This window comes from Aedes aegypti, chromosome 3, assembly GCF_002204515.2.
Source record: "Aedes aegypti strain LVP_AGWG chromosome 3, AaegL5.0 Primary Assembly, whole genome shotgun sequence".
NCBI classification, from domain to species: Eukaryota; Metazoa; Arthropoda; class Insecta; order Diptera; family Culicidae; genus Aedes; species Aedes aegypti.
In genome coordinates this window covers 367627853-367650170 of record NC_035109.1, presented here as the reverse complement: position 1 = coordinate 367650170, position 22318 = coordinate 367627853, and the positions used below count along the sequence as shown (strand labels likewise).

The window sequence follows — 22318 nt, the reverse complement described above, 5'->3', positions numbered from 1 at the left end:
ATTTGCTTTGGGCCTTAAATTCAAACCCATCACCGACAGTATTTCAAATTCAATTCAAAACTTGGCACGTTGTTCATTAAACAGTGACGATCCACATGCTTTCTATGGATTTGAAGACATTTTGCATGTTTCCCTATTACAATAAAAGTCAGACCGTAATAAAAATCATTCCCATTCTTTAAAATCTCTAAATTGATCAAAATTATTAAATTTTTTAATTAGTTTTTTATAAATGCAAAATTAAGTAAAATAGAATCAAAACAATACTGAAGCATACTCGAACGTTGTTATAAAATTTAAATAATTTTGGAAGAATGACATACGACGCCTAAATAAAAATAAAAAACAGAATGTGATATAACAATAAATAATACACAAAAACTCATAATCAACAATTTCACTTTGATAATAAATTTAAATATTTTATTTTCAATAACTTTTTTCCGTCATTCACCTAAACACAAATATCATAAAATACCAATATTCACAATTTATACTCTGGACGAGAAACCGCACGCACTTTGCTTAAAAACTTATAATGCAATAATAATAATATTAATAATAATATAAAAAATGTGAACCTAAAACCTTAAACATCGAATTTTGATTGTTCGCTTCCATTCCATCTTACAAAAGAAAAAAAAACCTAATCGACTAAACCAATGGCAACCGTTGAATTTTGAATTACTAGCATTACATGTACACAGACAGTCAAAAAGAAATAGCACTAATAATAATGATTAGATAATCGACCGCGCAAATCGGCGAAAAACAGCGTGGTTTTTCATGTCATGACAAGCATCGCAATGTTCTGTTTACGAACGTTTTTTTCTTTCTGTTTGCACTACTGAGATAAATAACGTGGAATCCGAACTGCCCAACCGCGCGCACTGCCCTCTAGCTTCGAAAGTAAACTCCATTTTGTTGATTTTTGGATTGTGTTCGGGAGGGAAACCTCAATTAACACATCGATTAGTAATTGTCAGCTTAGTGCTTTGCCGTCGTGTTTTTTCGTCACTATTTGGGAGGAGGAACTTGTATACCATTACTACGCGTACTCGCTGGAAAAAAAAACCGAGGAAAAAGTAAACTGAACTGAAGTGTTATTGATTTGGTTCCGCGATCAACAACCGTTTTTTCCCTGATTTTTTTTGGATGCATTGGAACCCGTTTGGTTTGCGTTTTTTTGGGTAGACGCCATCTTGTTTCGGCGTTGATTGTATTTACATTAGAGGGTTTTTGTTTTCGTATTTACACCGGCGCGTTTTAACAGCTGTGGGATTCGAAACAAGATGGCGGCGGGCGGATCCGCTCCGCGGATTTATTGGTTTAAATAGTTTTATATTTTTTTATATAGGTTAGATGGCTCTCTGTTCTCTTACGACTAAGCGCTACTTTGTAATTTTTTGTCGAGAAATAGTTTTCGTCTTTTTCTTGGCATGCTTTGATTATTTGGTATCGGTTGTCAACAACAAATTTGATTTTTCTTTCAGTTAGGGGTGGGATTCTAGGGGTGGGTTTTTTTTGGGAAGGGTTTGAGATTTAGGATTCCATACCGTGACGTTGGCTGGCGACGGCAGCGGCAGCGGCCGCGGCCAGGGCGAACTTGTGTTGGCGTTGTTTCAGGTACAGTGAGGCGGCGTCGTCCAGCTCTTCGAGTTCTTCCATGGTGACGGGCGAGCGGGGCGAATGCATGCTGAGATCTTCCGGTTCGGTTTGTTCCGGAAGGTTGGACTTGATGTGGGTGATTTGAACAGGGTTGGATCGTATGGAGCGGAGGTCGATGGCTCCACCGATGGGACGACTGTGGCGGTTTTCGGCGGAACTGAAGTCTAGGGAGAGGCCGATGCCGGAGAACTTCTGGTGGAGGAGTACTGAGGGCTTAAGTTCCATGGAGAGGTCGGAGGCTTCCGAGCAACGGGATTTTTGGTCACAGTGGGACATGGTGGGGCTGATGGCGGGCGTTGGTGGGCTTGTAGTGACGTTGCACTTGTGATGGTACCAATGGTGTTTGCGTCGGTAGCTGGCGTTGCATTTATCACAGTGGAACGGTCGCTCGCCGTTATGGCTGAGCATGTGGGCTTTCAGCTGGTTAGAGTCGCTGAACTTTTGCTGGCACATCTCGCATTCGTAGGGTTTTTCGCCGGTGTGCACTCGGAGGTGCCGCCGCAGGTTGGCGACCTGGACGAACTGTCGATCGCAGTGGGTGCAAGAGTAGGGCTTTTCACCGGTGTGAAGTCGCATGTGGGTCTTGAGGTGGTGATCCCGGGTGAATCGCTTGTGGCATTCCGGGCATTCGAAGGGCTTTTCACCGGTGTGAGTTCGTTCGTGGTTCTGGAGGACATGCTTGTAGCCGAACGAGCGGTTGCAGATCTTGCAGGTGAAGACCTTGTCCCGCGTTGGATCCCGAGTGGAGGTAGTAATGGTTTGCGGAAGGTCGACGCTTCCGTTGGATTGTGGCGAGGAGCCTGAGGTAGGTGGTGAGATAGGGCCTGGACTGACCATGTCCGGGATGTCTACGGGCATGGTGTGACCTGGAGACTGGAGCAGTGCGGCGTCCGGCTTGACGGAGAGCTGTTTTCGTTTGGCGAGCTTTTTCTGTTGAGGTAGAATCTCCGAGGTCGTCGATACGATGTGGTTGTTGTTGTTGGTTAGCTTGAGAGATTTGGAGCTCTTGTGGCTTAAGGCCGGCGAGATGGGGCTTTGTGGCGGAGGTGGACTGCTGTTGTTGCTGTTAGGGGTGGGAGGTGCCCAAGCTCCGAAGAGTGCCGGATGTGGAGGGAACAATCCGGAGGCTAGGTGAGCTCGCAACGACATGGGCAGTCCAGCGGCCATCAGCGCCGCGGCCGTTTGGTTTGCCAGGAGCTGCGGTGCCAACATTCCCAGGGAAGGAGATGAAGGAGGGTAGCCGCCAAAGATGGTAGGGCTGTGATTCACGTTCATGTTCAGGTGGTGCTGTGGATGGTGCTGACCGGTCAACGGTGGCGACACGGACATGCTACGCTCCTCTTCACGTTTCATTCCCTGAAGGCTATTGCGGACGGCGGCTAATCCTGTAAGGAAGAGAAGCAAAAAACGGAGTTTAATAATTTGATTTGGTAGGTTCTTGTTAAAGTGGCAAAGAAGCAAACGGAGCAAGTAAAAAGCCATCGATTTTTTCGAACCGACGCGTCTCAAGATTAAATTAGTTAACATAATAAGCAGTTGGGTAGGATATTTGATATAGATATTCTGCGCCAGCTGATTGTTTCCCTCACGTGTTTGCTTTCGATGACGAATCCGTCGTTTACCCCACCCCTGATTGACAGATTGGCTGCGATCACAGCAGGCGACCTAGGGGGTTCAGTTCCCTGCACACCACTCAGCAGCTCCCATCCCAACGCCAGGCCCTCGAAGACGATGAATGAAAACGTAAACAAACCGACTACTACGATTTGCTTGGGCGCCACTTCACATGTGAATCCTTTCTCCCGCTATACTCTCGGTAAACTCTCGCTCTCAGGGGCAGCCCTTTCCGTTACGCTACACAGCCCTTAGCGTGTGTGGCCCAAACTCCATCGGACACATACACACATATGAGCGTGTGAGCGGAGCGCGCGAAATCAGGAAGCAAAACAAAAACCCCTTCCCTCAACCCCGTTCACGATGGGATATGCTTCCGCCCCGAAGAAGACGAAGACGACGACGACGGCGGCTAGACGGTTCAATTGCCAGCACGTTCCTCTTCTTCGGTGGCGTCTGCCTTTCCCTGCACCGTTCGCTTGTTGGATCCTCGCACACATCATTGCCAACGGTTACGACACGAGCAAGGATTCTTGTGAGTTTTTGATGCTCCATATGGCGACGAGGAAGAGGGGGAGGATGTTCGGGATAGTAAGGAACTCTTACTTTCATCGGGAATTGCCGGTCCCCGTTTGGTACATGTGTATCAAGGTGTTTGTTATGGATGGAACCCTTTCCCTATCGGTGATTGATCCTCGCAGCGATTAGTTCGTTCGAAATGCCGTCGGCATTTGACAGGTAGCTGGAAAGCGAAGCGTTCGCTTCCAGTGTAACCCGGCCTGAACCGAAATCCAATTTTTATTGATTTCCCATTGTTCGGCAGCAACCCTACCGCACCAAAGTGCCGAAGCTAATCCTTTATTTATAATTTTATTATTATGTGTTTATGAATTCACCCCTTTTTTATGGGCCTTCTCGAGCGTGAGAGCGACTGTTTACTCTTCCGTATTGCTTTTTTTTCGGGCTCTTCTCTTGACTTCCGATTGCTGCGATGCGAGGCGTCGACGTCTTCTTGTGTGTTTACCTCGGGTTGCTGCTTGGTTTCTTAGCAAGATTACAAGTAATGCCAGTAAGCGAAAGAGTTTATTTCGCTTGGGACCGCCACGCAAGCAAATGAAGAAAAAATGCCTCCTGGTTTTTCTGATTATTGTTCTCGCTTTCCCCTTTTTTTTCCTAGGGCATTAATCATGGCCCGGAATAGGGTGGCTGGTAGTGGTTTTTGGAATTGGCTGGGTTTGCCTTGGCGATGGTTTTTCTGGTCAGAGTCGGCTCGTGTGAACGTACAGCTGTGAGTGTGGTTTCCTAAGTAAAGTAACTTAGTTTCGATGTAAAATGCGGTTATGTAGTGATACATGTCCATATTCCTGTCGGGCGCCAACTGTCGTTCCTACGTCATAGCTTTTTGAGTTCAGGTCACAATGATTTAAGAACCTGGCTTTTTTCTTGACGTTAACGTAGAATCTCTCTCTAGTATTTCGAATGGATCATTGAAGGTCACTTTTGCAGCACTCACCGCATCAAAACAAAGGCGCCACCGTATGAGGCATATGAAATTGTGAGGGCGTTGCTGTTCTTTCAAACACACACGACTACGGTGGCGCTATCTATGCTTTTCATAGCGGCTGTTTTGGTTATTTTAATGATCTATTGATATCAAAGTGCCAACAAAGAAGGCAGTGCACTATGGGACAGGGACGCAATCTGGCGGGACAAAATTAATAACTCGGTAACGAAGCGTTTCCGGTATTTGGTGTCTTCGGCAAAGTTTTTTGTAACAACGAGGACCATCTATTGACATAAACGGATAGTTGGTAAATCGTCCGCATAGGTGGCGCCACAATCTAACTTTTTACTTTGACGTTCTAGAGACTTGGCATGTTCGGCTAAGTTGTTCATTTTAATAAAATAAACAACTTTCTCGAAGACGTCAAAATTCCACAGCCTACTGTTTTCGAGTTATAGGCGAAATTAGATAAAATTAGTGAAAAAACGATTTTTTCCACCGAATTTGACCTTTTTTCTAAGAACCATGTCATATAATATTTTTTGCTGATAAATATACAACGAACGCAAGCTCTGGTGGAAAAAAATAATAACGCGGCGCATAAAACCTAAGAAATTATGAAAAAACTTGTAAAATAGAGCAATTTTTTAACTCTAATATCTCCAAAAGCGCAAAAAATCGCAAGCTCAAATTTTCAGGCAACATAGAGCAATTAATATTGTCATGGCAAATATTTAAGTGTATGTTTAAATTATCGGAAAAATATATTTTATTATTTCATGAAATTATTATATCTGCTCACAGTACAAGCTGGCTTTGGATTTCATCTCGAATTCGTTGTCACAGTTTTCCGGAAGCTCAAAATTTAAACAAATCCGGTGATTAAACACATATTTAAGGTTAAACAACCTAACAGTTCTCAAAATCGAAGGAATCTCCAAATTGATACCATTGAACTGTATCATCTGTTTCGAAACATCCAAGAATCAACGCTCTTTCCGCGTTACAAGCTCCGGACAAGAGATCGTGCCCTCTGAAATTTTAGTATTTAGAGTTACCGACATGAATATGCTTTAAAATTTGATTTTTCGTGTTAAAAGTAACACATTCACAAAATAAATTGCTCACCTCGAACCATGATGACAACAATTATCTGACACATGATCAAGTCTTTCATGCCATACTATATCATTTGAATTATTGAAGAAAAACAATTGTGTACCCAGTTTTAATCTACACTTTCATCTACATTACTCGATATCAACTCAAGAACTGCTCTTAAACTGAATTTCATGGCTACTATGATGGCTTTTTTAAACAGTTTTCTGTAAGTTTTTGTTCCACGACTCGTTATTTCTGGAAGTCGATCGTCCCTTCAGATTCCTCATGGAAATTAACTGTATTGGAGAAATATAATCATTGTAAAATAAATGATAGATCTCAAAAACACCAAAATATACCTCTCTGGAATTTTGACATCCGTTTCATCAAGTATTGCTCTATGTTGCCTGAAAATTTGAGCTTGCGATTTTTTGCGCTTTTGGAGATATTAAGGTTCAAAAAATGCTCTATTTCTCAGGTTTTTTCATAATTTCCTAATTTTTATGCGTCGTATTATTAAAATTTTTCCACCAGAGCTTGCGTTTGTTATATATTTATCAGCAAAAAATATTATATGACATGATTCTAAGGAAAAATGTCAAATTCGGTGAAAAAATAGTTTTTTCTCTAATTTTCTCTAATTTTGCTTATAACTCGAAAACAGTAGGCTGTGGAATTTTGACGTCTTCGAGAAAGTTTTTTATTTTATTAAAATGAACAACTTTGCAGAACATGTCAAGTCTCTATAACGTCAAAGTAAAAAGTTAGATTGTGGCGCCACCTATGCGGACGATTTACGAACTATCCGTTTATGTCAATAGATGGTCCTCGTTGTTACAAAAAACTTTGCCGAAGACACCAAATACCGGAAACGCTTCGTTACCGAGTTATTAATTTTGTCCCGCCAGATTGCGTCCCTGTCCCATAGTGCAGTGGTGAGAGTTGACGCCCAACGAGCATTGAAATTCCATCCGCCGACTCTGGTTGCTATGATCGCATCCGGGAAAATGAAAGGGATAAAAGCGAAAATTTTCGCGTGTCCCACTCCTTCACCTCTCTCCCCTTCCGCAACGCGTAAATCAGCCGCCGTCCTCATTATGAGTTTTCCTTTCTTCCAACGCCGTAGTGTTCGTCGTCTAAGTCTTCGTCATCCTCCTGGATACTTGGTGGCGCTGCTGTTGTTGTTGGCGAAATTCGTCTTTTCCACCACCGCCGCCGTCGCCGCCTATGTACTTCGGCTCCCCATCGCCTGAAATAAGAAGGATGCTAGCGCGGGAAACGAGGGATCCTGGAATCGCTCTTCGGCTTTTATGTATCTCGGCCCAGACCAGGACGATGGAACATGGGAATACCGCTCGCGAGAGCGATTGCAAGATTAAAAGAAAATAACCCTTATTCAAACTAATTACGGCGTCGTCGTCCTCGTCTTCGTCTTCTTCGTCATCATCCCGTTCGTTTTCCCCTTTGTAATGGGAAAAAGGGTCGAATTCGCCACCCACCCGTTTTCCATTTGCGATACGGATCTGGGAAATGCACGCAGGGAATGGGTTATGTACACCGAGGCAAAGTTTTAAAGCGAGCTATTTAAATTTAAATTTCACCCTTCTTTTGATTAAGGCGACATTTGCTTCCGAGCCTGTCAAATCGGGAATGGCGTTTCAAGAAACGACTTTGTCTTCATCAGCGACCGCGCTCGTCGAATTCCGTTTGACGAATTATGCAAATCGATCACTGGCCGAAGAGCGTCCGACGATTCGTCTCGCGGCGTTGCGTGCCCGCCTTGCCGCCGGAGATGATTCAATCAAAAGCGGTTGAATCGAAGCAGGCCGCCGCCACCGCCGAAAACAAGAATCAAGCGAATCATATCATCAAGTAGGCGGGTTGAACTCCCTACTCGTCGTTTCGGGGTTATTTTAATGGTCATCTGCTCGTCGAGAGATGTGCTGGCCGCCATTGCATCGAAGCGCTCGTCGGGAACACAAGTTTGAATAATTAAAAGGGGCATTAATTTGATTTACGGCGGCCGCCGCCGGTCACACGAAGCGTGCAATGGCCGCCTCGCTCGCCGCTTTCGAGCGGGGTTGCGAGGCGAAATTTGACACTTCTCGATTACTTTTTCAAAACGACGTTAGTAACTTGCATACGGTTTTGAGAAAATTAATTAGGGAGAATCACAAAATGTGTTCTAAAACAGTCTTCACCTTATTACGATTTTTTCATGGTGTACATCGCTTAAATTTAACAGAATGATAAGCCGTGTCATTCAGTTACTTACGACGATTTTGTACCCGTGTAAAATCGACTCAAGTAGTGTTTTGTTTTGATTCGTGGTTAAGTCACTTTGTCTCTCTATGCAACGGAGCGGTGAAAGTACCGGTTAGGTTGCGAAAGTTGAAAATTTTACTTAGGTCGTTTTGTAAATCCGGAAATTAAACGTTCTAAAAGTGAAAAATCGAGCTGATTAAGAGCGGAACGTGTAGAATTTTGTCTGCGAAACACGTATCATCGATATGTGGAAGTTGAGACTCTTTGAATAAGTTTTCGAGACTTTTCGAAGCGCAGCGCTGATGGTGCTGAAAAACAAGAGATGGTGACTATGGTTGAGATCATTTGCATTGTTTTACGGATGATTATTTTTTTTTTTTTGTCGGGAAGATGAATGTGTCAGTCAAAGGGTGGACCACGACTATTGTTTGACACGATGGTAATCGCTCAGTTGAAGAGTAATGGGATATAAGAAAATTTGGGCCACTGAACAGGACAAGTTGATCGGTTAAGCTTGATTTACACCGGGTTTTGCATCACGTCAGATTGAACTGTGAAACGGCAATGAACTACCAAATGAGTAGAATTGGTTCTTTTATTAATCGACTTGAATGCTGCTGAATCTATTCCGAATCACGCAAGAAGCAATCGGTGACAGTTTGAGAAAATATTTCAAAAACCAGAAGCAGTGAAATACTTGACTCCTAAACCTGCGCAGGTCAGCGTTAGTAAGTTTTGATGCGTCAAGACTTTCATTTCAGCAAGACTGCTATAATATGGTAAAGTGACCATAAACGGTACATTTCGGGATGTTGAGCGTCCACCATTATGAAATATTGAGAGTATTTCTTTGTTTAGCTTTTATGTGAATATGAATAATTTGGACGTGATCTTTCGTCTCTGAGCTACAGAGTTTCGAAATTTGTATACTTTGGATATATTCCATGGTATGTCGGAAATTTTCTGTGCCACTGACATCACTCAGTGTAACTACGGCAGAATATTTGTCAGCTCCTTGAAAACATAAAAAAATGTTCGAATATCTTAAATATTTTCATTTTTTGGTTTACACTAGGTAAATAATGTGGGAGAGCAGGTACATCACACACCCTGCAGCGGAGATGTCTGGAGGAAAACGTATTGTAAGATATCGGTCAGAAGCCTGCGGTTAGAGCGGAAGAGGCTTGTTGATTTGTAGTTCTATTTCAAAAGGTTATGAGCCCAGGAACGCCTGGGGGATGCTGAGGCGACTTCAGTGAAGGACCACGAGGAAGCACCTGGACGATGCGGCAGAACCTCAAAGAGGGGTAGAGTCCGGACGGGAGGTTGTTGAAGCGGACTCACGAGTCGGAGGCCGAGATACTGAGAACGAGCCGGCAGAAGCTGATTGATCGGAGGAAGAGTTGAAGGAACTCGAAAGTCAGAAGGAGCCTGGATGATGGTGCGGTTGTCCAAGAGGACGATGCTGCAGTTGACCAGGAGAAGCTCGTGGCTAGGAAGAGTTCGGGAGCTAGGAGGAGCTCAGTGCCAGAAGGAGCTTCGAGGAATGATGAGACTCGGTGGCAGAAGTGCGTTTCGGAAGTTGTGTGATGAGGAGGAGTGTTGGAGAGCAGGTACATCACACATCCTGCAGCGATGATGTCTGAAGGAAGAGCCTTGTTGTTTTGTAGTTTTATTTCAACAGGTTATGAGCCCAGGAACGCCTGGGACGGATGTTGCCAACCAGGAGAAGCTCGGTGCCAGATGTGCGGTTCGGAGGTTGTAGTTTTATTTAGTGAACAATTTCGCAAGTTCGGTACCAAAATGAAGGTAGTAAAAAATATGATTTTCATATTGTATTGAATAGATTTTTCAACAAAGATTAGCATCAACTGCGATTCAATTGCGAATTATGTGCATTAGATGGTTTCATGAGGTTTCGTGATGGCCATTCATTGATTAAATTTCAAAAATTACCTATAAGAAGAGATTAAATACGATCCACAGAGCTCCTAATAGAAGCAAAATGGATTGCGATCTTTTGACCAAACACTCCTTTCATCAGAACTGAATGAAAGGCAGGTTTTAACAGTTTTTTTTTTTTTTGAGGAAAAATGCTTCCGAAAGGAGAAGCTATGACTACTCCATAAGACTCACAGAAATCTCTTTACTAGCAGGTCAGTTTACACGTTTTTGGCCCTTCACATAAGGGCATTGTGGCTCAAGTCCACTTTATTTTTGAGAAAACCCGCTTGCAAGTATATAATAAGGCACTAGAAGGCACTAGAGTCCAATCTGGTAAACTTTGTCAACATATTTTGTGGGTGCTATCGACTGTGATGGCTTATTTCTTTCTTGGTTTTATCGACTCTACCATCTTTGAGCAGCTAAAACGAGTTTTGCTTCAACTTTCCGACGTTTCGGCGTATATTTCGCCTTCTTCAAGGATTTTTTTGGCTGCGTTTTGTTGTCTGTATTAGAATCAGATCGCAATCAGATCAGACACTAATACAGACAACAAAACGCAGCCTCTAATTCTTTGAAGAAGGCAAAATACACGCCGAAACGTCGAAAAGTTGAAGCAAAACTCATTTCAGCTGTTCAAAGACTGGTAGGGCCAAAAAACCCAGAAAGATATGTCAACATATTTTCCAGAAATGTTGCGCTCAGAAAATGATTTCTATTGTCGAAAGTATTAGAAAAACCCTATTGCATTCAGTTAACTCAAACTCGAAAAATTTGAAAAATTCAGTTAAATTGTAGTCTTTTGGATAAGCAGAAGATATACTTGTAGAACATACTCAAAAAAGTACTCAATAACATGTGAATTTTGATCCATTACTGATTAGTCCAATATAAAGAACTAACAGTTATTGGTCCTTATTCTTATTCCTTCTTCAATCCTTTTTTAAACCAAAAAGCCGATTAAATCTGTTTCAAAAATTTGTTTTTGTAAAATTCTCTAATTTTCTAGGAAATTAAATAATTTTGGTCGACCTTATTCATATTCTGCTGAACCTTTAGGTAAAAAAATCCATTTCAAACCTCATATTCAATCAGAACCCAGAAGTTTTAGGTATATTGTCCATTGCTTACTACTTGCTGTCTAATAAAGTAAGATTCTAAGCTTGGGTTTCATTATATAAAATATTTGGTTCGGCAGAACCATGAGCGTAGCCAAATGAGGGGGGCTCAGGATATTGCCGTTGCTCCCTACTGGCCGATGAGAAAAAAAAATCAAATTAACTAGTTTTATATGAAGGATAAAATATTGTTTAAACTTTCCAAAACATATTTTCAGCATTCATGTCTAATTGAACAATAAGTGATACATCTAAGCGCCCTTCTCAAAAGCAGACTGTCAAAGATCTTTCCAACAATCATTTAGACAATTTAGCTTTGCCTTGCCCCTCCCTGCCCGATGAAAAAAAATGCCATGGAAATTGATCTTTTGTTTGAATTTCTAAGAAGTTTCCTTTAGCATTCTTATTTAAAAAAAAGGGGTTCTGATTGACTTTTAAAGAATTCGTCAAATAAACCAAACAATTATACTTCCGTTCAAGATCTCACCAGATATCATTTGATGATTTGATGTGGGCTTCGTGGCCGTGCGGTCAGCGACGTCAGTCGTCTAGGCGTATTGTGCCACGAAGCGTGGGTTCGATTCCCGCTCCTGTCGGTAGAAACTTTTCGTCAAACGAAAAATTCTTCACTGGGCTACTGGGTGTTTCGTGTTGTCCGTTGTCGAATGTTCGTGATTGTTCAGTCTGTGCAGCCTTTGGCTGAAGACGGTGTAAATTGTCTTGTCTTATGATACTATCAACAGCTTTTGCTATATCTTGTGTGTAATCTGTCAACAATATTTGAAACATAGTCTTCCAGGAGTACAACAAAGAATACGTCAAAAAAAATGGATAAGAGATAGTTCCACATATTCCTAAGCAATTCAAATTTTTCTAGATATTTTTATTACGATTCACTAAAGATTTCATAAATAATCATTCCAAGGTTTATTCCAGAATCGGTTTCTCGGAATAACTCGAATTTCTTCAATGAGTCTTCAGCAATTACTCAAGGTTTTTGTTTGGGAATGTATCTTCGAAGTGCTATCAGACCTTTTTTCCAAACCCAGGGCTTCATGAATTGTTTCAAGAGTTCTAACAAAGAACTTACAACTTACTTCTTCCAGAAAAATTTGCTTCAGATGGCACCTTCGGAAATTCTTTTGCACATTTTTAAAGAAATTTTCCATGCATTGCCTTTCGAACTCGGATAGAAAATAAACCCGGAATTCCGCTTCAGGAATTATATATTTTTAGGTACCACTTCAGTATTTTTTTTCTTTTATTCCTTTGTATATTCAAGATATTCCTTTAAAAATTGTTTAAAATTGCTGAATAACTGCATGAACTCCGTCAAGGATTCCTCACAGGGTTCCAATTAGTTATTTTTTTATATATTCATGATTCAGAAATACCGCTTAGAACTTTTTCAAAGCTTCTTCCGGAAATTTGCAATTCAAATACATTTATTTTAAATAGTTTTTGTACAAATTTCTGCAGAAATACCTTTTGAGCTTGAAGAAGTTTGCAAATTCCTCCCACAATTACTGCAAATGCACAATTACACAAATTCTGATGTGTATATTTTCTAGATTATAAAAAAAAATAATAACGATTCTTGCAGAAAGGCAGTTTTTTTGGATTTCAATATCCTTCCTGCAGTTCTCTTAAAAGTTCTTCAATAGTTCTTGATGAGCATCCGGAATATTTCAAGAGTCCCCTCGAAAAAATAATTTCAAAATTGATTCGCCTAAGTAGTTTTCCTAAAAAAAATTAATGATTTTTCTAAAGATTCCTCCAAATATTCAAACAGGAATCATTCCACAGTTACATTAGCGATTGTTTCAGAGATTTTCATGACTTCAACTTATGCCTCTCAGAACACCAAAATTTCCTCTGAAAAATTCGTAGGAATTTTTTTAGGGTATTTCTTCTTTGATTCAAAAAGTTTCTGAAAGGGATAAATTTTTTGAATAGATCCTTGGAGAAGTTCCTTAAAAAAATCTGTAGTATTTATAGGAGGAATTGCATAAGAAACTTCTCGATGAATTTCTGGAGCGTTTTTGAGAACATTCATTCTGAAATCTGTATATGAAGTTCTGGGGGAATTCTTCCGAATTATCTTTTGGGAAAGCTCCTGAGGAATTTTTCTTACTATTTTAGAGATGTTTCCAAAGAAATCCGTGAAGAAATTCTTGTATAATAAACATATGTAGGAATATTGGCGATCAGAAATAATATTAGTTTTTCTCAAAGATATCACTGAAACAAATTATGATAGACTGCTGGTATGAGTTTCATTATGAATCTCTAGAGATTCATAATGAAACTCAGGGAAGAGCTCGGTGATAGATATTTCTTTGGAGTTCATGGAAAATTATCTGCAGAGCCCCAGCAAAATTACCAAGAGTAATGTTTTAGGAAACATCTTGAGTATATCTCAAGAAAAATGTTAGAATAATTTTGAGAGAGTTCCTTGTAAAACCTCGAATCGGTTCTTGGAATGCTTCAACAATATCCTCTAATAAATTTTTAGAGGAATTTCGAGTGTAATGGACCGATGCACGAGTTCACTAATTTGACGTTTGAGCGGTGCCAAATTCACTGGTTGCTATGGTGCCATAAATAACACGGCACCGCTAAAATGTCAAATAATGAACCCGTGCATAGATGAATTCAAGAGGAATTGTTTGAAGCCATGTTTTGGAAAAAATATTAGGTCGAATTCTAAAAAAAAAACAATGGAATAGCTTACGGAGGAATCTCTTGATAAACTTCGGTGTGGAAAGCAATCAATTCGATAAACTACATCTGGAAAAACTTCTTGAAGACTTCAAATTACCTAAAGGGAAAATAAAAACCAAACCTGGAAACGTCTCTACATTAATCGGTAGACAATTTCCGAGGGAATTTCTTTCTGATTCCTTGGAAGAATACTTGCAAGATGCATGGAAAAATTTGGAAGTCATTCCTGTAAAAAAAATACATGTGAAATCTATTTTTTCAGGCGTTTTCCAATCCGGAATTTTTTAAGGCAATAATGGACCCATTACTCACACAATTAAAATTAAATCAAGACACGTTTTGAACTCCACTTTGCTACTGTAAAAGGAAAAGGATGTGGATAACCTTCAAAGTTTACCGTTTAATGCAAAAAGGTTGTGTATAATTATTGTTTTTCATGAAATGCGTAAATAAGTTTTTGAGGTCGCTTGCCCCCCTCTGATGGAAATCCTGGCTACGCCCATGAGCAGAAACCGGGAGATTTAGTTGTAATGACCATCTAAAATAACATCTTTGTATTTTCATAGTTTTCGAAGTGTTTAAAACTTGAAATTAGTCTTTAAAACCGCAATAAAACAAGCAATTATATTGCAATTTTACCGCAGCAGTCCTATTACTGATTTGCACAAAGCATCAACGATCGGCTGCGCTGATACCTTGGAAACCACGCTAATGACTGTTGTTTTCTGCTGTTTTTCAAAGCACACTTCGATTAGATAGCTGTGTTCGACGATACAACGATTTTCAAGCCTGCGGTAGAACTTTGACAGCTGCGGTAGGACTTGGCGGCTACCGCAGAGTGAAATTTTTTCGAAAGAACCGTAATATTGAGACTTCACTCAAATTGAATCGAATTCCTTACGGCCTGTGTGACAACTTTTAAGATCCATATAAATAAACATGGAATAGTGTTTGTATGTCATGGAATGGCTTGAGAACAGGTTCATGGAGTCAAACAATTAAAAAACGAGTGAAAACTAATCAGCCATGAATAAAACAATTCAAAACCGAATGAAAACAAAAACAGCCTACTTGATGGCAAAACCAAAGTTTGCCGGGACCACTAGTGTTTAATAAATCTGAAGTCAAACGTACTAAATAATTGTAAAACAATTAACGGAATTCTCTTTCTAAAACAAATATCATTGTTAAATTATATTGCATATTCTCACTTATCTGCCCATAAAGGCATAACTGTCCCATATTGAATTAGTAGGCATTGAGAAAATAGCGCTCAAAGTTTGAAGTTTGCATTCTCATACAAATTTTAATAAATTTCTAGTAAATTTTTGAATGCCATATTCTTTTAGATCCACCCCACAGAATACTCATTTTGTTAATATTGATCAGTGAAAAGTATAAACTTGAACATAATTACAGTTTTGCAGTTTCTATTAAGCTCCAAAGTTCATATAGAGACTGTTATGCCTTTATTTTTCAATATGGGACTGCACCAACTTCATATTTTTCCACAACATTTTCAAACAAAGTGTATAAATTTTAATATGCCAAGTGAGTTGTATATTAAAACATGAATGTTGCGATGAAAAAAGGTGTTGGTTCGAAAATCAATATGGGATAGTTATGCTTTTATGGGCAGTTATGCTCTCAATAATGGAATTCTGAACCCAGTTAATGTACCGTCGGCTATGAACAAAACAAATTTTGAAACTGTTTTGCCATGAATGTGACGAAATAGTGTTATTCAACTTAGAATGGTTTACAGCAATCGAATATTAAATCATCGATGAATCCGATTATTGAATATTTGAAAAACCAAAAGAAATACTTAATTGTATGGAAAGTATTGTAATTTTCGGATAATCAATTTCAGCCACTTTTACACTTCGAATTCCTTTTAGAATATTTATTGTTAACAAATTGAGAGTGATTTTTGTTTCGAGCTGATACTTGAAAAACAACTTATCTAGATCAGAATGTTTTTTAACAATCAATGATCAACAGTTGCTGTGAATCCGAATAATACGATCACTAATAATGTTTCGATTGCAAGTACCGACGGTCAAAACTGTTCTGTCAAACTTTGCTACAGTCAACTCTCCTTTACTCGATATTGAAGGGACCATCGAGTTAGGGAGGTATCAAGTTACAGAACACAAAACCAATGAAACTGCGATCCAAGGAATTATCGAGTTAGCCATGATAACCAACTTTTACTATGGTTCTCTAACTGGATATCGATATACGGAATATCGAGTAAGGGAGAGTTAACTGTATAAATAATTCTGAAAAGTTAGCACAGATTTGTTACAGCTTTTGATGAGTTTTTGATCTATCATTCTTCTTATTTACTATAAATACTTATGCAATAAGATAAGATTATCTTTGTTAGTAGTGTAAATGCGGCTGAATGTATGGGTTATAAACTGAGGCAAAAAAACTCAATAGAATCTTAAGAAATAATTATGATTTGGCCCCACAACGAATATTGTTAAAATTCGTTTGTTTTACTCATAATTTTGGTGAAGACTTTCATTACTGATTTTCATGATTATTCAATTATATAAATATATTACTAAGCATTGAAAACATTTGCCTATTACTTGAGGCGTTCTAAAAAATTGGCATGTTTTGACAACACGTGATTAGATTTTACTCGACTTGTATCCAACATCAACAGTGGAGCAGTTCTGCTAGCGATTGCAATGGAAATTATTTCAAATCATGATTTATAAAAAAATAACAAAGATCTCAATAATTAAACTCATGATTCCATTTGAGAAAAATGTTAAGCGTTCAATGAAGCCATAATATCACTGTAGTTTTCAAATCCATCCAACAATAATTTAATCATCAATTGCCACGCTCAATTCGCTTCTCCGCAAAGTGTAACCCAACCTTAACTTCCCCCCATAGAATTCCCCATTCATCTTACCTTGAGCTGTTTGCGCTTCCTGCAGCAGCGACAGGGCCATCGCCTGCCTGGATGGACCGCCGTGGAAAATCAGCTTCTCAATTGTCGCGTTTCCGCGAGCGCTCGTCGCGTCGCTAACAATCTGATTCTAGGTAGACTGGAAGATAGGTGGTGTGGTCTCACACCAATCTCCAATTCTTCCCACGTGCACTCACTTCTGCTTACGATATCACTTCACTTAACGTCAGTCCTGTGGTGGTCTTCTGTCATTTAGCGTGTTGCTGCACTTTTGTTCTTTAATCCATAATAATCGCGGTGGGTTTCACTTCAGGGGTATTTGCACTTAAAACTTATCACACGTATTCAACGGATTTGGCGAGGAGCGTTCCAAGGAGGACTACTACTGCTTCTACGAACCGATACGGAATGGATCAGATCAAGACTGCTCCTAAATTTTCCGTTTCGTGTTTTCGCGGGAGGAACTTTGGGCCGTGCCTTTGTTTTTTTATTGGTTGCTTTGTTCAAATACGAGTTATGATTTTGCGTTGCGTTGCGTTAGATGTCGCCTATGCTTCGATTGTGTGGTTTCAGGTGCCGCCTGCTTCGATCACTACTTTCACTGTTTTGACAATCACGGAAAACGCTGCAACCGTCGTACCGGGAGAGCGTCGTCGTACACACGTCTGCACGGCGAGAAAATCAATACACGACTGACGGTTGTCGTCGATGGCACGCGAGGTAAGTACCCATTAAAATTTTTGGCCGCTTCTTTGGATTGTCGCTTCTTTCCGATCTGTTGAAGTCGTCGTCGTCTTGGTCGCAGCCGTCTTCGATGAGCTCTGCTGAACGCTCCACATGCAAGTGTGGAAGGAGGGATGACGAGGTGTCGCGTGGTTGTTGATGTCCAGCAGCAGTAGCTGGAGCTAGTGTTCAACCTCAATCAGTGCAACCGAGAAGGAGTGATGCAGAGAGAGAGCGAGAGAGAATGAGGTTGGCAGTAGTGGTGGCACGCGATGAGAGTTGAATGAAGTTACGAAATCAGAGCACATCACATCCCGGTGTAACGTGGTTACTACAAAAAAAAAGGCGCAAGGAATCAGTTCCCGTCCTGCTCCGTAACGAGTTTCACTTTCGATGGATGACGAGATGACACTGCGGTCGCCCTAACAGATCCTTCTGCCTCATGACTACCGACGAAGCACCAACACTACCGCACGGGGTGTCCTGTCGTCACGATGATACCGTTTCTCAACAGGACTTGCTCTAGATCCTCTCTCACCCACCCCATTCACATTAAAAAACACGGCACATGCAAAAGGAAATTCCTCTCCCGACTAAACTGTTTACTCTCACCTCCCTTTCACTGTGGTAGTGTTTGCTGACCTAGCTCAACACGTTCTTCTCTCTACTCAGAATTTCGGAACCCGCTCCTGCGCAGCCTTTCACCCCTTGTACTCAACACTCTCGCCTCCTTTCACTTGATTTTCCATTCTCTCTCACTCGCCTCCTTTGCTCAACAACCGTCATCGCCAATGACGACGGGATTGCGTCCTCTCCTCGTGCGTGAATCGGTACGCTCTACGCACCCCGATCAGTAATTTAACCATCATCATCGTCATTAGCAACAACCAGTTCCATCATCAACTCGCTCTCACTCTTTTGTGAAAACGGGACAGTCGCCTCACCAGCAACCACCGGTTGTCTCACTCCAACGCATTCGCACGCCATCCCCTCTCCACTCTCTTCACGGTAATTGATAATGGAACCAGCTCACCCAACCGGTCTACTCCGTTTTTTTGCCCTTTACTGCCTCCTTGATTCCGACGAAAAAGCGAATCAAAATGCAAAGAAACGAATTTTCGGACAGAGCATCGCGCGTTGCAAAACGACCCCCTCGAGCTTGAGCGCCCATCATTGACGGCCCCCTCGCGATTGTCATCGCTCGTCATTCAAATTCCGATCATCATCGTTGGGCCCACGATAAATACCGGACTGGAACGACCGATTGCCGATTGCAATCGAGAAGTGTGCCATTATCGCCGCGGGCTACGCATTCTGCCGTCGACCGGATGGATGGTCGCTGTTTGATAATCGTGTAGTAAGCTATGCGCTTATGCAGTCGTAACCGACAGGGATGCCAGATTGGAAGACATGGCTTCTGTTGGAAGAGTTTTGCTTTAGAAATTTTAAATGATTTGGCAATTGTAAGAAGAAGAGTTTCTTTACTATTATTCTTGCAATTACCCCAAAACTTCCTTCCATGATTTTTTTAAGCTTTTCTGTTTGGTTTTAGGATGTCTTTCAAGAACGGTTGCCAATGTATTTCGAGAAATTCTTATAATAACACTTCCAACCGTTACAAAAAGTCTTAAGGCTATTACAAAAAATTCTTTAAGTAGAATACTTACCTAGGACGAAAAACCACTACGATATAGCATGAAATAGTCTTCTAGAAGTTGCTCTGAGAACTATGCTTAAACTCTTCGAGAGAATTTCTAACGGATTCCTTTCAAAATTTTCATTTTTTTCAAACTTGTCTTCAAAATTTCTGACTGGAGTAATCATCGTTTAGAGGCATCCACAAGCTTTCCTCTAGAGTTTATTCGAAGTTTTTCCCGAGTTTTGCCGTAGAAGATACTAGGATTTGTAAAAATTCTCTAAATATTGGTAATCTTTTCTGAATTCGTCCTGGACTTTTCACAGAAAGGCACATTTCTATTTTTTAAGTTGCTTTCAAATGAATTTCTGGAGAAACTCACTGTGAATCTTATAACATTTAGATAATTACTGTAACTAATACTGGAAACTACCATGGAATTCCAATGCAATTCTGGAGATACTTATCTAAAAAATCCGTTCAAGATTTTTTTGGAAGTTTTCTTAGAAAAATTCAAACAAAAATGTGAATAAAAACGAAAACTTTTTAGGCTTTGCTTACATTGCAAAATTCCTTGATGAATTACAATCAGAATGGATGTCTAGGGTTAAATGTAAAAAAAACTGAACAAATTACTGCAGTAATTCCTTATGGGATCCACGGAGAAACACATTTCGTGGTGAATGGAATCTCTAGACGTACATGAAGAGTCATGACATGTTTTCTGTTAAAAGCTTTGAAAATTCATAGTAAAATTCTAATAGCCAATCTAGGAATTCAGAGAGGTTTTGCTAAATAGCAATGAAAATGTTCAGGCAACACTCGAAAGATGCTTGAAGCATTCCTGAAACAGTTGATATTGTTAAATTGGGAGAGATGCCTTAGACAAATCTTAAGGAATCCCTTAAAGAATACAGAGAGTTGTTTTAAGACATCAAACAATTTTCAGAGGATGATTCATGGCAGAATCCTGGATAAGTGACATATCTGGAGTTATCTTTTACAAATCATCATAGAACAGTATAGTAGTAAGGAAGCCACAAATTTGATATTCAATCGTGGTAATTGTTACTTCAAATTTATGGCAAAGCTGTCGAAGCCGTTTGTAGAATTTATTGTAGGAATTCGTTCAGAATTCTTCTTATGAATCTCGATATCTTTTTGATGGAATTATTTTGAATCATTGCCTTATTGGGATATATTGGTAGAAGAAGAAATTGTGATTCTCTGTAAAAAACCGCTTAAATCTTTGCCTGAACTTCTGTAAATATTTCGTCACGAATTTCGAGATAAGTCTGTAAAACAATGCTTGGAACTTGTGTCAAGAAATGAATACCTCCTTAAAGAAATGTTCTTAAGAAATTCTCGGAGTAATGTTTACACCTTAGGGCAGATTTTCAAGAATATCTTCAGACGAAATTTTGAGTTACGGCATATCAAAGACGTAACTGTCAAAAACGTTGATTTTTAATTCATAAACTATGTATTTCAATACCGGTTCGGATGGTTCGGAGTGTTTTGAATTATAAAATCATTATTAAATTTTATAAAAACTTACCATTATTAACTGATTATGAACAGGCTCAAGTGCTATAAGGTATTACAAAGCCGATTTAATTTTGTAATTACTTACAAACTCCATATTTCAACATAACATTCGCAATAGTTTAAAGTTTACAAGTTCTGGGGCCAAAAACGCAACATACCTGAACCCGCAGCTATCCAGTAAGATCATGCTAAAGATCGTGGGTTTGATTACCACGTGTAGGAGTTATCCAAAAAAGCTCATTGGAAGTACTTAGGTCAAACATCGATAGCAAATTTCAGGGCGTACTAGAGGAAATTACGGAGAAAATTTTGTAGAAATTTCAATTCCCAAATGTTTTTTTTTGTGAAATACTTTACAGTTGTGTTAAGAATGATAGTAGTGAAAGCCGATTTTCATACAAGATGCTCAACTTAGACATACTACAGTTTTGTTATCTTATAAGAAATTCAGATGATTTTTCACAGTAAACTGCTTAAGGCCGAAGTCAAAATGCAGCGAATGTCAAAACTGAAAAAAAAAACATTTTTTTGCATTGAAATCGACAAATCGAGAAAAATAAAAATACGTTGCTGTGTGTTCTCATTTTTCTCGATTTGGCAATTTGTTTTTTTTCAATTTCTCATCGTAATAGGCTGTTTATAATCACACCAATCCGTCATGAAACGGCTGCTTTCTAGCACTGAAGTATGCAGTGCGGCAATAGTCATTACGCAACGAATCTCATCAAGTAGCCTAACTTGAGTGCATGAGTTTTATAAATCTAAAGTGAAAATGGCTGAGAAGGCTGAAAATGCGGAAAATCTAGTGGGAAATAGAACATTTTTCTACAGTTATTTTGGGTTGCCCTTAGCAACGGGTGTTTTGCTACTCTCAAGGCAATTTGCCTACAGCAACGATAGGCGTGAATTTCACTAGCTTCGCTGACTGTGATTGGCTTTGCTTGGCTACTATAATGTGAGTCTCAGAATTTTTTTTTACTCTGTTTCTGATACACTTAAGTGGTGTTCTACGAAATTGCAAAATTTGTCTTTTAGGTATTTTTATTATGTTCAGTTATTTCGCCAGGTTTTCAGATAAATTCAGTATTTTGTGATAACGAAATTTAGTAGCTCTGTAGTTCACTTCGTAAATGTAATCTCGATTTCTAATTCGAGCAGAACCACTTTACTAAATTATATATACCATGACCCCACAGTTATGGATCAAATAGTGTGGAGTCCAACCTATAAAATTCAATAAAACGACATGGAAAACGTAAAATTGTAATAAAAAAGCACGAATCGAATCGTTTCAAATTGGAACTTCGGTTAGTAAACTGTTTTGAGTGTAATATTTACATAGGATTGCATAAATATTAAAAATTGTATCGGTTCCTGAAAACCATATTATGGATCAATTTTCATATTATGGATCTAAATGTGACATATTACGGATCAGTGCGCAAAATCAAGAGATTTTCAACTCAATGCATCTGTATTGCATGGTATAGCGAAAGTTAACAATGTGTCATATATTACTAAAAAAAATAGCAGTGTTAGAG

General features: G+C 39.7%; 1 protein-coding gene across 3 annotated transcripts; it reads right to left on the bottom strand.

Annotated features, from left to right (window-relative positions):
* Positions 1–388: 388 nt before the first annotated feature.
* LOC5564587 (protein krueppel) lies at positions 389–18038 on the bottom strand. 3 transcript variants are annotated; one of them, XM_021853036.1, is made up of 3 exons: positions 17467–18038; positions 16874–17418; positions 389–3053 (listed from the first exon to the last, which is right to left on the bottom strand). In XM_021853036.1, exons 2-3 carry the CDS (start codon positions 16911–16913, stop codon positions 1543–1545), a joined length of 1551 nt encoding a protein of 516 aa, XP_021708728.1. In that variant the 5' UTR covers positions 16914–17418; positions 17467–18038; the 3' UTR covers positions 389–1542. The 3 variants fall into 3 exon arrangements, with proteins under 3 accessions (XP_021708728.1, XP_021708729.1, XP_001648943.2); XM_021853037.1 differs by having other exon boundaries at positions 16874–17367; XM_001648893.2 differs by having other exon boundaries at positions 16874–18038.
* Positions 18039–22318: the final 4280 nt, after the last annotated feature.